The 13,136-nt window shown below is 47.2% G+C and overlaps 1 protein-coding gene across 2 annotated transcripts in view; it reads left to right on the top strand.

The window, feature by feature from the left end:
• Positions 1-13,136, top strand: part of LOC147678416 (transmembrane protein 272-like) — a 93,882-nt gene that overhangs the window by 32,411 nt on the left and 48,335 nt on the right. For both annotated transcript variants that reach the window (XM_086946007.1, XM_086946008.1), the window contains exon 2: positions 4,301-4,417. In XM_086946007.1, the coding sequence (XP_086802133.1) occupies positions 4,336-4,417 (82 nt within the window). In that variant the 5' untranslated portion in view covers positions 4,301-4,335. The remainder of the gene's footprint in view (positions 1-4,300; positions 4,418-13,136) is intronic.

The following is a 13,136-nucleotide window of genomic DNA, read 5'->3' as shown; positions in this document are numbered from 1 at the left end:
CCCTTCTCAACGTTGTGTGGTCTAGAAGGAATAGATTGACTTAACAGTAACCTCCCCCCGATGCAAGAATCCCCTATGATAAAAGAAGATACTCCCTTGGGCGACTTCACCTCAGATATTTTAGCTGAAATCTGTAGCAACGAAGGACAAACTCAGTTGATTCAACCGAATCGATCATGTCCGAGGGAGGGGGAAATTTCTACCAGGCGGAGTAAAACAAGTATGGCTCCCACTTTAACTCACAAGGAACATAACTCAGACTTGGAGATATTTGTGAGAGACAATGAAAATAGGATAAACGAAAGACCGGTCCCTGCCAGGAGAGTAGAAAAAATCGAAATAATGTTGCAGGTCTCCGAGAAATAATCTTGGACGGAAGTATCCAAGAGTTTGTTAAAGAATGTCAAGTCTTGGCCCTTCAGGAGACCTGGCTCACGAAAGAAATGCACCTGACAGGGTATAAAACGTATTTCTCACCAGGAATCGCAGGTATCCATGGGAGAGCTAAAGGTGGGTTGATAACTTGTATATCAAACACTATACCAGGCCTGGTAGTTACTGTACTTAGTCTAGAGCCGTATTATCAAATCCTAAGATTGGCATTCAAGACAAAGAGGACAATTCTCCTCGTTAACCTATATGATAACTTAGTGGAAAACGAGAGAATAAAAATACTGGGGGCTCTTCGTAAGAAATTGATTAGCGGCATGAAACTAACACAAGGGTTGGAACCCCCAAGTATCGTTTGGGGAGGTGACTTTAACCATCATCCCTGTGAGAAGTTTAATAGTAATGTTTGCGGTATGGGGTGTGAAACAGAAGAGCAAATAACCCACTTTAGCCATTCAGTGGTGGGAGATTTCTTAAACGAAACTATGTCCAGTTTGGACCTAGTTATATTAAATCAAATAAACCCTTTATCTGGGAAATTGGACCCCACCTACCTTGGAAGGGGAAGCGAAACAACTATTGATTACATTCTTACCACAGCGACCCTTGTAAATAGGACTACAAACTTTAAAGTTAAAATTAACACGTTGAGTGATCACTCAGCCTTAGCCTTTGAATTAACCTTTGACCAAAGCCAGCCATTAGCCCAGACTATAATGTCCACCCTCGCCCAGAATAATATACAGCTCACAAAAACAAATGGCTACACCTTGGGGTGGGGGAAGATTGATCCAAATGAGCTGACAAATAAGGTTGTAATTGGAGCACACTCTGCAATAATGAAGTGTTTAGACACGGAGGCTAGCGAAGAGGAAGTCTTATTCCATTTCAAGTTAGTATTAGGAAAAGTAAATGAATGTCTTACCGTGAACCAGAAAGGGACCAAGGAAAGGAAAAAAGGTTGGTTTAATCATGACTGCACAGCCGCCCATAAAAAGCTAAAGAGAGCATTAACAAAAACAATAAGAGATCAAGAGGAGATTAGGAACCTGAGAAAAACGTATAGGCTCGCGTGCAAAGTGTGAAAAGAAGAGCTCAAAAAAGCACTATGGGATCAGTTGCACGAAAGCTCACTAAATAAAGATAGCGACTTATTTTGGAAGGTGGTAAAAGCACCTTTCTTGACTGACACAGAAGATCGCCCAAGCATAGAAGTGGCTATCGAGGGACAAACCTGGGTAAATCACTTGGCAAAGATCTTTGGTCAATCCCCAGTAGTAGCCCCCACAGAAAGAAACAATAGCCCAAATCAGGATAATCCATTCCCAATCCCATTGGCAGTCGAATTACATGAGGTAATAGCTGCAGTTAATGCCAGTAAGAGTGGAAAAGCCCCTGGCCCGGATGGGGTACCAGTCGACTTTTTCAAATTTAATTTAGATCTGTGGGCCCCTATCATAACCAGGGTGTTCGATGCAACAATGAAGTGTGCCTACTCACATCCTGGACCCAATCAATACTGGTACCCATTTTTAAAAAGGGAAATAGAGAGGAGGTGACTTGCTATCGACCGATTTCCCTCCTGGACTCACTGGGGAAAGTACTGGGTAGAGTGGTACTCCAGCGTTTACAGGCGTGGGTGGACGATACCGGGACCCTCGCGGATATCCAGTACGGCTTCTGAGAGGGCCTCGGAACAAGCCCTGAACTTGGCCCTGCTGATGGGAAAATATGTGTCGGCGAAGCGCGAGAAGTTATACATGGTATATGTCGACATTTCCGTGGCTTTCGACTGTGTTTCCCATGCAAAATTATGGTTGGTGCTGTCCAATATGGGAATAGATATGGCTCTTGTGACTTTTCTCAGAGAACTTTACTCTAACGCCTCCTCCAGGGTGCGTTTTGGAGTACCGGGTGAACTGTCGGAATCCTTTTCCATAGAGCGCGGGGTCAGGCAGGGGTGTGTCCTTGCCCTCTTCCTCTTCTCCCTCTATACCAACGGTCTTGAGGTAGAGATGTTGAGGGGGGGCTTGGACTTGCCCCGTGTGAAAGATCGACTGGTGCCCGCGCTCTTGTACGCGGATGACGCAGTGATCATAGCACGCACCCCACGTGAGCTACAAAAATCCCTGAACAGCTATGCAAAATTCATGAGCGACCTAGATCTTCATATAAACAGAAAAAAAAACCTACGTTATGGTAGCTGGCCAAGCTAGGAAACATGGAAAAAGCATCTTCCTCAACAACGAAAAATTAGAAACCACCCCCCAGTATCCCTATTTAGGGATTATGATAGATGAGAAGCTCAACTGGAGAGCGGCCATAGAAGCGCGTAAACATCAACTTCTGCGCTCTATTGCCGCCCTTATGAAATTTGCACAAAAATTAGGGAAAAAGCCTCCGGTTGAACTACTTCAAATCTACAGAGCCAAGGGCCATTCCATCGCACTTTACGGGGCGGGCCTGTGGGGTCATAAAAACACGAAAGCCCTCCAGGTAGCAGAGAACATCTTTACGAGATTCTTACTTGCGGTCCCAAAAAGAGTTTCCACCTTTGCCTGCCATGCAGAATTGGGATTGCCACACATTGAGGACTTGGCCAAAATCGAACCCGTACTCCTTTGGCGCAGAATATGGGTATCAACAAAAAACACCCTCACCAAAGACATTATTACGGACTGTATGACCCTAGACTGCGTTGAAAAAATAGACTGGCTAATATACGTAAAAAAAACTTTTTACTGACCTAGGAATGGCTGAGTTTTATCACAATCCTGAAACCATTGTTGAAATTTCAAAAAAAGAACTAAAGGCAAAGGCGCTGAGCCATTTTGAAGAGTTACTTATTACTGTGGAGATTAAGAAATCATCTGTACAGCACTCCCTAGGGGTCATGACCACCCTGGAAATGGAACCATACTTAACCTACGTTGATTCGCAGTTTGAACGATTCTTATTAGCGAGATTTAGGTTGAACATTTTCCACAGGGTTGTAGCATTTCCCAATAGAAACAGCTGGGAAGAATGTTTGATGGCCTGCCCATGCGATGAACTATCCGAGCAGTCAACAATTCATACTCTTTTGCAAATTTTATTCTGCCTACCGCAAACTTTGGCTAATCCCCTTGCTCCGATCCTTAGACCTCAGAAGGTGTCGTCCTGCTATGCTGTGGCTGCAATTTTTAAGTTCTGAACATGTATGCAAAGTTGTAAGCACTTTCCTAAAATGTATTTTTAAGCACAGGTTAAATCTTCAAAATAACAATCTCCAATCTTCCTGATAAAGTAACGGTGATACAAATTTTAAATGAACTGAATATGTTTTAGTAATGTTGAAATGTATGAACGCTTTTATCTTTTTTTTTTGTAAAACTGAAACCGAATAAAGATTTTACTACTACTACTCTGGCTCTTTGTGAAAGAGAAGCATCAATACCAAAGTCTAGTCAATGGTCAGTCTCGACTTATGGACTGTGCATTCTAAAGAGTGACCCCCAGAAAGTGAGAAGATTTCTATAGAATAGAACACTGCTAACATCGTGAGCCTGTCACCAAGGAATCCATATTGAGAACTTCTCTGTTACTGAACAAGCATGAGCGCGACTCTGGAAACGGAGTGGTGAGTGAGGCTCAGACAAATCGTGTGAAGCCATTGATGGGGAATGAGAGCAGCTTAGAGGAAGCTTGAGCACCTGGTGATGGGAAATAGCTCAGATTCCTATGAAGTGTTTGCAGCCTGTGAACTGAGTGACACTCCCATGAAGCATCTACAGGCTGCATTGGGGACTGAGTGACTCCATTGAATTGTATGAAGTCAGGAGGATGGTTATTACTCCTCTAATGTGAGACCAGTTGTGTGTCTGGTCACCTTCAATGTGGATTTGATTTCCCCACTGACCTCTCTCCACAGCTCCATCTCTGCGTCAAGGCGGCCGAAGCAGAAATATGGCGGAGCCATCAAATGAGGGTTCCTTCCCCCCTCTCCTCAGTGACCTCAAGGAGAAGAAGATGCCCCAAGGGATGTCAGGTAATATTAAGTGGGAGAGGGAGACTTTGCAAGGTATAAAGCTACTGTGTGTTAACCGTGTTACACTGGTACAGGAATTGTCATATCAGTGATGCACCAGTAACAAGCCTTATAATTGATGCATAGGGGGCGGAGCTGTGAGGGAGTTAGGCAGACATCAGCGTTACTCAGGTATAGAGGTGCAAGGGTACCTGGGGATCATTTCAGAGATGCACAGGATCAAAAGATGTTGGCTCCTCTTGGGGTGCATGTGAGTGACCAGAAATAAAGTCCCTGGGACTGATAACTGCAACGTGCAGGTGCTGGAGCAGTGAGGGTTGGGGAGAGATATTGGTGATCGCAGGTAAAGATGTGACAGTGGGGAATATAAGTGATACCAAAGGGGATGATGGACGGAGTGTTTGAGCAAATCAAATACTCAACTCCAGTCAACTGATCTGGGTTTAATCCGTCACCATTCTTTAGCTCACTCCACCACCCCAGTTCAGACATGGCCATATGCAAATCAGTCTGTCCCTGTGCCTCATGGGAACAGTCCAGCCCGAACTGCCAAGCCATGTCTTCCCTGGACAAGCATCCTGGGACCGGTTTCGGATTCCTAATCCTCATCAGCCAGGCTATCTTGAATCCAGTGGATGCTTGTTTCCAGTCCAGGGAGGACCAGGCTTGGCAGTTCGGGCTGGATGATTTATTTAGGCCCGGGTCTCTGTACTGGGGTGATTGTATGACATTGTTCTGCATTATGTCCATCAACTGTTGTTTTTGCATTTGTCACCCCGAGTTGGAACGGGTATGCTCAGACGTGAGTCCCGTGCTCTCCATGCCACTGGAATCAAGCTATCCTGGCTGATGAGGGCTGAAAGCCCGAAACCTGTCCTAGGATGCTTGTTTCCAGTCCAGGGAGGATATGGCTTGGCAGTTCGGGCTGGACTGTTCCATGGGGCACAGGGTCAAGACTGATTTGCATATGGCTGGGTTCAAACTAGATTGGCATGGTGAGCAAAACAATGATGGATTTAGGCCCAGATCTCTGTACTGGGGTGAATGTATGACATTGGTCTGCATTTTGTCCATCAACTGTTGTTTTTGCAGTGGTGAAGATAAGTGGCTGGTTGGATATCCGTGATGACACATGGTGTCAATGCCTCCGCGGGCGACGTCAGTGACTCACAAGTGCAAAAGGCATGATGATTGGTGATCTCTGTAATGCCCACGTACAGGAGTAAGGGTCAGATATATTAAATTCCCTATTTTGCATTTCCTAAATAGTGATTCCACAGGAATCGCTTTTTAGGAATCACAAAATGGTATGTACAAAATTTGTGAATTCCTAATAATGATTCCTAAAATGTTGGAAGCGTTATTAGTATATCATAAAAAATTCTGTTGCATTTCCACCTATTGGCCAAATATGAAATGGTTTGAATTTCCTAAACTGCGATTTCCTAATTGAAAATTGCAATTTAGGAATTCCAAACCCAAGGTTGCCTCTGAGATTAAGGCCCCCCCTTGAGGCATCCCGAACTTAGTTCTGCACATGTAAATGATCATATGTCGTAGGGGCATATGTGCGCTTCATGCGACATTAAAAAAAGATTTTTTTACATTTTGCACATGGTTACCATCGACTTTGAGTTGTTGGTGAATGCATTTCCAAAATGCCCAATTCGCATTTAGGAAATTCTTTGTACATGTGCTTTAGGAATTACAAATGGGTCATCCTTATTTATTTATTTTTTTAATTTTTGTAAACCTTTATTGTGCATTAAGAAAGAACAAATACGGGCCCACAACCATCAGGCCGGCCACGAAAATACAGGAAACAACAGTGCGTGCAAGTCGGCGACACAGCAATACGTAGTACCATCGGCAAGTATTCAAGAGTTACACTGTAAAACATCGTATCACCATGTCCCAGGATCAGTGAAGGTTAATTTTAAATTTTTCTTGCAACTATTGAATTCAATACGTACTTTTTCTGAATCATAAAAGAAAAAAAAAGAAATGAAGGAGGCAGAGTCCGTGCAGGTGGGACATGACTATGACTACAATACATCATACAATCTAAAAACCCAACAATCAAGTCCCCACCCAGGCGGCATGGCAGCGTACAATGACTACAGCAAGGTATCAGTCCTAACATCCCACCCAACAACCGCCGCCACCCATCCCCTAGCATGACTAGACACGGACCAAGACCGAAGAAAGGAAAAACAAAAGTGAAGAAGGAAAAAATAAGGCACCATAGAACCGAAACCAAAACTAAAATGCTAACCCCCCACCCTACACGCATGCAGAGGCTATGGCGTACCCCCCCAGCAGTGTGTCTGTCGCCCAATAAACCCGAAATACAGCGAGAAGAAGAAAGAAGTAAGAAAGGAAAAGAATACCATAATATCCAAGATACAGAGAGTGAGAAAAGAGAATTCTAATCTTCAACTCTCAGAAAAATCGGGAGGAGGTCACTTTCACATACTCCCGGTCACCATTAGCCGTCTAAGCATCCCCGCCCCAATTATCAAAAGCAAAACTGAATTAGCAAGCAGAACTGCATATGGGGAGGGTCAATTCTAATTGCGCAAGTAAAGCAAACAATGAACAGTCCCAACCTAGTCCCCGCCCGCCCATGCGTCCATCCCACTAATTAAGACCTAGCCCTGGCCCGATCTGGGACACCCCCCTGCGCCCGCCCCTCTTGAAAAGCCAGCAATTGCGAAGAGAAAGGGAGAGCCCGCCCCAACAAGAACAAAGAAACAAAATGGCCACACTCGGTAATAAAGAAGTGCCCGAGGGCAGAATAGATGTCGCCAGTCCCAGACAGAGTCAACACATAAATGGAGCTGCGTGTCAAAAGCAATAACACTACACAGTGCGGGAGTTAGCGATGTCCCCAATAAGTAGGCACAGTCGGCCAGGATAGTCAGATATTGCAGCAGCGGCCTCTTGAACTCCGTGGGCGAGGTTGTGCTCCGTGTTGGGGAAAGAGACATTGTAGCAGTACAGAGGCGGGTAGAATGTACCTCTCCCTCCATGACATCGCGAAGCTGTTGATCAATGTCACACTTCCCCGGCAACAATGTTTCACAGACAGGGAACGGCGGAGGCTGTTCAATGGAGCAGGGAGAGAGGACGGGCAAAATATAGTCCGATCCAGACAGACAGCCATCCAGCTTCTCCTCAAGCAGTCGCGAGCTCGCATACCACTCACCCCTCAGTCGAGTAAGAGCCAGGAGAACAGAGGCAAGGGTAATTGGCGATTGATCTTCCATTGCCTCCGTGGTACGAGACGCTTCAGCCAGTTCAGCTCCCCGACCGGGTGCAAGCCGGATATATCGGGCAGGAGCCAGGGCGCCGTCCGCCATTACTATAGGTGAGCCAGCCTTCGTGGTCCCGCCGTCAGAGCAAACAGTGATTGCAGGCAGAATCGGCGTCAGGAGGAGACGGGCAGCTCCTTCGGGACAGGACAGGTCCGCAGTCGCAGGCTGCATACAGTGGGGGGGGCTCTTCTCCGATCGGCTCAGGAGAGGCGAGGGAATGAGGGAGTCCCGGCTGCCGGGGCGCTTCCGATGCTGGAAAAGCAACAAGCGGCTATCGTTCAGCGTTCCGCAGTGGGAAGCGGCAATGCAGGCTCCCAATCGGCAGGCAGTCACATTCACACAAGCGACCGGCGTAAAGGCCAGATATCCATTCGGCCAGCTCAGTATGGCAGCGCCGCTCCAAAGTGATCGGCCCCTGCAGCCACGGCAGTCACAGGCGGCGCTTTGTATCGCAGGTCCCGGGTCCAGGGCTAGAGTCGTCGCCTGCATGCATTTCGACAATTTCTCAGGTTGCCGGGCAGGTAGGAACACCGGAGGGACACCAACGGGGTCAGGAAACTTCCCTAAACATCCCGCTGGTACACAGGAGCAGGATAGTAAGCAGGATTGCTGTGCGGGAAACAAAGGCTCGAGGAGCCGGGAGGCTACACGTCCGTCTCCGCGGCCATCTTGGCTCCTCCTCCCCTCTTGGCTCCTCCTCCCTCAAATGGGTCATCCTTATTTGTGTTTCCTAAATCACAATATCTACTTGGTAGAAAACTCAAATTGTAGAAAACTCAAATTGTGACAGTTGTTTGGCCTTTGTACATATAAAATAGCTGTTTTGCATTTCTTAATGGACCGAAATTGCCATTTGGCTTGTTAAGAAATGATAAAAGCTTTCGTTCATCTGGCCCTAAATGCCCCAGACATTGGCATGAGTGATACATAAATGCTGATAACTTGAAGGACCTTGTGGATGATATAGTGATATACAGGTGAGGCACTTATACTGCAATCTGAGGGTCACTGAGAGCAATGAGGCAGAGGTACAGTGATTTCATGACCTGACCAAATGCAGACTCATCCCAAAATCCCAAACTCTTGAACATTTTTGTACAGAAAGCTGTTCCAATGCTTGCAACACATTCCATACTCTGCCTGGCCCTATCCGCGTGGGCTGCTGCACAAATAGAACTGAAGCAGCTAATCTCCACTTGGCACACACTTGTTATGCTAAATATTCTTGTTCTACCCGGGCTCTTGGAAACTTTAGACACAGTCAACCAACCCATTTTATTTCCAGACAGAAGAACATGAACATCTAGGGTTTTGTCCACTTATGAGTCCTACCATTCCTCACAGCATGTGGCGCCTTTCTCCTCTGATGCAGGCAAACTTCCATGTGGAGTGGCCAAGTGTTAAAACCTCTCGCCCTTCTTCAGCACCTACAGAAGATTCTTGTTCTTATAATACAAATGTTTGGCCTGATCTCCACCCCATATGCGGACAGTTCAGACATGGCCCTAGGCAAATCAGTCTGACCCTGTGCCTCATGGAAACAGTCCAGCCTGAACTGCCAAGCCATGCCTTCCCTGGACCGGAAACAAGCTTCCTAGGACCGGTTTCTGGCATTACAACCGTCTTCAGCCAGGCTTGCTTGAATCCAGTTGCAAAGTGAGCAAGGGACTCGCGTCTGAGCATACCCTGCCAACTTATGGCGAACAAAGCGGTACAAAAGGGGGTGGTGATGGACGGAGCATCTGAACCAATCAAACACTCACACCCAGTCAACAGATCTGGGTTTAATCCATCACCGTTCTTTAGCTCACTCTGCCACCCCAGTTCAGGCATGTGAGTGTTTGCCACTGGATTCAAGCAAGCCTGGCTGAAGACGGCTGTAATGCCAAAAACCGGTCCTAGGAAGGAAGGAAGACCCAGAGCAACCAACCACACCAACAAGAAAGCCGCATGGTTTACCGAGGACCTCTGGACCTCCAAGCACACCTCTCGGAAGGTGGAGAAGAAATGGCTCCGCAACCGATTACCAGACAGCCTCACAGCCCACAAGAAACACAACTATACAGCTGAACAAGAGTATCCCATGAACTCTGGGTGCGCCCATTGACTTAAAAGCTAACATCTTCCTGACATTCGCTTGATGTGGTGCCGATCTTTCTAAACATCATGCAAACTTTCTTCTTAAGGAAGGCTGCCCTTGGCAGAGATCTCCAGGATGCAATATAGAGTCCATCCAAGGGTGAACTGGAACAGAACGATGAAGCACCATGGTACTCTTGTACTCTCCGCCTGTTGAACAGGGGGCTAACTGGGAGAGCCATCAGTCTCTCATGTTGGGAGGGAGCTCACTGCCCTCTCCCATCTGGTCTTCAGCCATAATGTTCGTCCTATTCCCCTTTAGAGGCACGGCTGGGCCTAATTCACGGGGAGGACCCTGATGAAGTGGTGTAACGTGGGTGGTGCCACAGGGGTGGTTGCAACTTACACAAAATTTAGGGGCACAATTTTAAAATGATTGTGGTACTAGGGTATTCAGGAGTCCGGTTTGTCCTGTTGTCTGCACGTACAGATTATGTTGTCTCGCCCGCCCTACTCTGCAGAAGGGTGGCACAGAGTTGTGCCCTCACACATCTCTCACGACCTCCGTGCATACGGAGGGCTGCTCGCGGCAGGTGGAGAGCTGTGCAGACGGAGGGCTTCTCACGGCAGGCGGAGGGCAGCTCGCGACGCATCTCTCACCGCCTCAGCGCAGACGGAGGGCTGCTCGAGGCAGGTGGAGAGCTGTGCAGACGGAGGGCTTCTCTCGGCAGGCGGAGGGCAGCTCGCGACGCATCTCTCACCGCCTCAGCGCAGACGGAGGGCTGCTCGCGGCAGGTGGAGTGCTGCTCACGACTCATATCTCACGGCATCGGGAGCAGCACAGCCCAGCAGCACAACAGTGGAACGTCTCTTACCACGGCGCTGTACAAGGAATTTATTTTCTTTTTTTCAGCAGGCAGGAGCATTTCAAGCCAGAGTTCCATGTTTGCTGCCTGATGTCATGTTCAGTTTGGGACGGCGGGTTGAGCCAACTTGGGGTGTGGTGTCCGAAGCGGGGAGGCTGTGATGTGCCACTACTCGCCGTGAGGCAGCTGCCCTGGATCCCATGGAGCTCTTTGTTTTCCAACCCCTCACCTGCAGAACTTTCTCTAAGAAAAACTGTCACTTGTCCACCTGTGGGGTCTGTTTCACGTGAAAGCTGTTTTTTTCCTGGAGAGTGAAAGTTGGAGTCTAAGGTGAGACCAGAAGAAGCGAGAGGGTGGCGAGGGCAGCCTCCATGCACAACTATACTGTGTGAGTACAGTCCCAAAATTACACTCTGGTGGCAATGGCATTCTTGGCTGGTGAACACTCCAGTACTGGCTGTACACTCTGCCTTATTCCCCCTGGCTATGAGATCGCAGAGCTTGCGGACACTGTCCACCGTCCTGGCTATGCACGCTGTCTTACACACTCTGTCTGTGGTCATGCGGGGCTAGTGGGCACTGTCTACAGTCCTGGCTATGCACGTTGCCTTACAATCTGTGGTCACGTGGGGCTGGTGGACACTGTCTACCGTCCTGGCAATGCACTCTGCCAGTCTATTGGCACACGGGATGGCGGGCGAACTATCTAATGGGTTCTGGCAGCTGTCACCATCTCATCTCAAATGCCAAATTGTGTTGCTGAGATTTTCCCACATCTGTCCCCAGGATACAGCTGCTGGCAGGCACACGCCTGCTGTTTCTGTCTGTAAGGTGTTCTAGTTATTGCTATCCTTCAGGTCATTGGTGGCAATCTCTGATTTCTTTCTCCAACGCTCGAAGGTTTTAATGGGTTGATATCCTCTCCATTTTGTGGTACCTGCCAATAAACAAAAAGCTTACATGGCTTGGATATTTCTCACTTCTTCCTCCAGGGTGTCTTGGAGGCATACATTCTGCTCTTTGGCATTTTGTTGAAGAGCTCCAGGGGCGGTGCAATGTGGTTGGTCTAATTCACCCCACACTCTTGGCTTTCAAAACACGTCTGCCTGTTGTTTTGCCATCCTTCGTTCCCTAAGGAAAGTTCTGCCCCTCCTACCTACCCATGCCTGCGCCCAAGTGGTTAGATGTACCATCCTTAGCAGGTTGGACTATTGTAATGCCCTCCTGCTTGGGTCCCCTGAGTTCCTGTTGGACAGGCTCCAGAGGGTCCAATCAGCAGCTGCTAACCTGGCTCTGGGGCTTCGGAGAAGATCTCATGGACCATCCACCCTGGCAAAACTGCACTGGCTACCTATAAGACAGAGGGTACAATTTAAGGCCCTCTGCATAGTCTTTAAGGCTCTCCATGGAACTGGCCCAGCCCCTTTACAATCAAAATTTGCCTTGTACACTCCAACCAGACCGCTTCGATCCTCTGAGGCCAAACTGGTAGTCGTACCCAGATTCAGGAAAGTCAGAGCCGGAGGTAGATCCTTTGAGGTGGCAGCTGCCAGACTATGGAATACTCTCCCTGTCGAGATTAGGCACCTCACTGAACTCCTCCCGTTTAGAAGAAGGATTAAAACTTGGTTAATCCGCCTGTAAGCTCACACTCCCTGTGTTTTTATTTCCGTCTCCTCTGATCTTATCTCACAGGGGAATACCAGGACTGGTTCCCTAAGCAAGCGCTTAGAAACCAGTGGTGATTTGCGCTATATAAATTCCTGTACATTTACATTTACATTATTACAGGAAGTATGTAATAATTATAAATAAGAGGCTTTGTGGTTAATGCGTAAAAGAATATGTAATTTGTTGACCGGAGAGGAAGTAGGATCAGTAGGAGGGTTTCGGAGTATGTATTGGGCTTGAGCATTTAAAATGGCTTGTTTCAGAAGGAGATATTTAGGTTGGAAAGATGTAGGTAGGCCAAAGAGTCTACTAGCTTGCGAGAGACATAATCTCATCTTGTATATACAGTTGATGTATCCAGAATAAACCTTTTTGCCTCCATGATTTCCAATAGAAAGGCCTGGCACGTATCAATATCATGTTATGCCATATTGTGGATCTGGAGAGAGAAGTCCAATCCATAGAATCTAGCGGAGAGTTAGGTATCAATATTTTTGATGGGTGTTTAAGTACTGGAGTAGATAAAGATTGTGGTTTGTGAGAGAAAGGTAAATATTCTTGAAAGGAGAGCTAAAAAAATGGTTCAAGTTCAGCCCAAAGAGGACAATCCACGAGAGACTCAGAGAGCCATCTCAACTCTTGACAAAGTAAAAAAGATTTGTGGTATGTAGGGAAATCGGGGAAACCACCTACTGGCTTTGGAGGAGTCCATTTTGATAAAGACCTATACAATTTTTTATTACTCCATAGAAAAGGGGATAATATAGAGTTCATTTTCTTGAAAAA

Source organism: Lissotriton vulgaris, chromosome 12, assembly GCF_964263255.1.
Source record: "Lissotriton vulgaris chromosome 12, aLisVul1.2, whole genome shotgun sequence".
Classification (NCBI taxonomy): domain Eukaryota; kingdom Metazoa; phylum Chordata; class Amphibia; order Caudata; family Salamandridae; genus Lissotriton; species Lissotriton vulgaris.
Note: the sequence above shows the minus strand (reverse complement) of the source record. Positions and strands in the feature narration are given on the sequence as shown.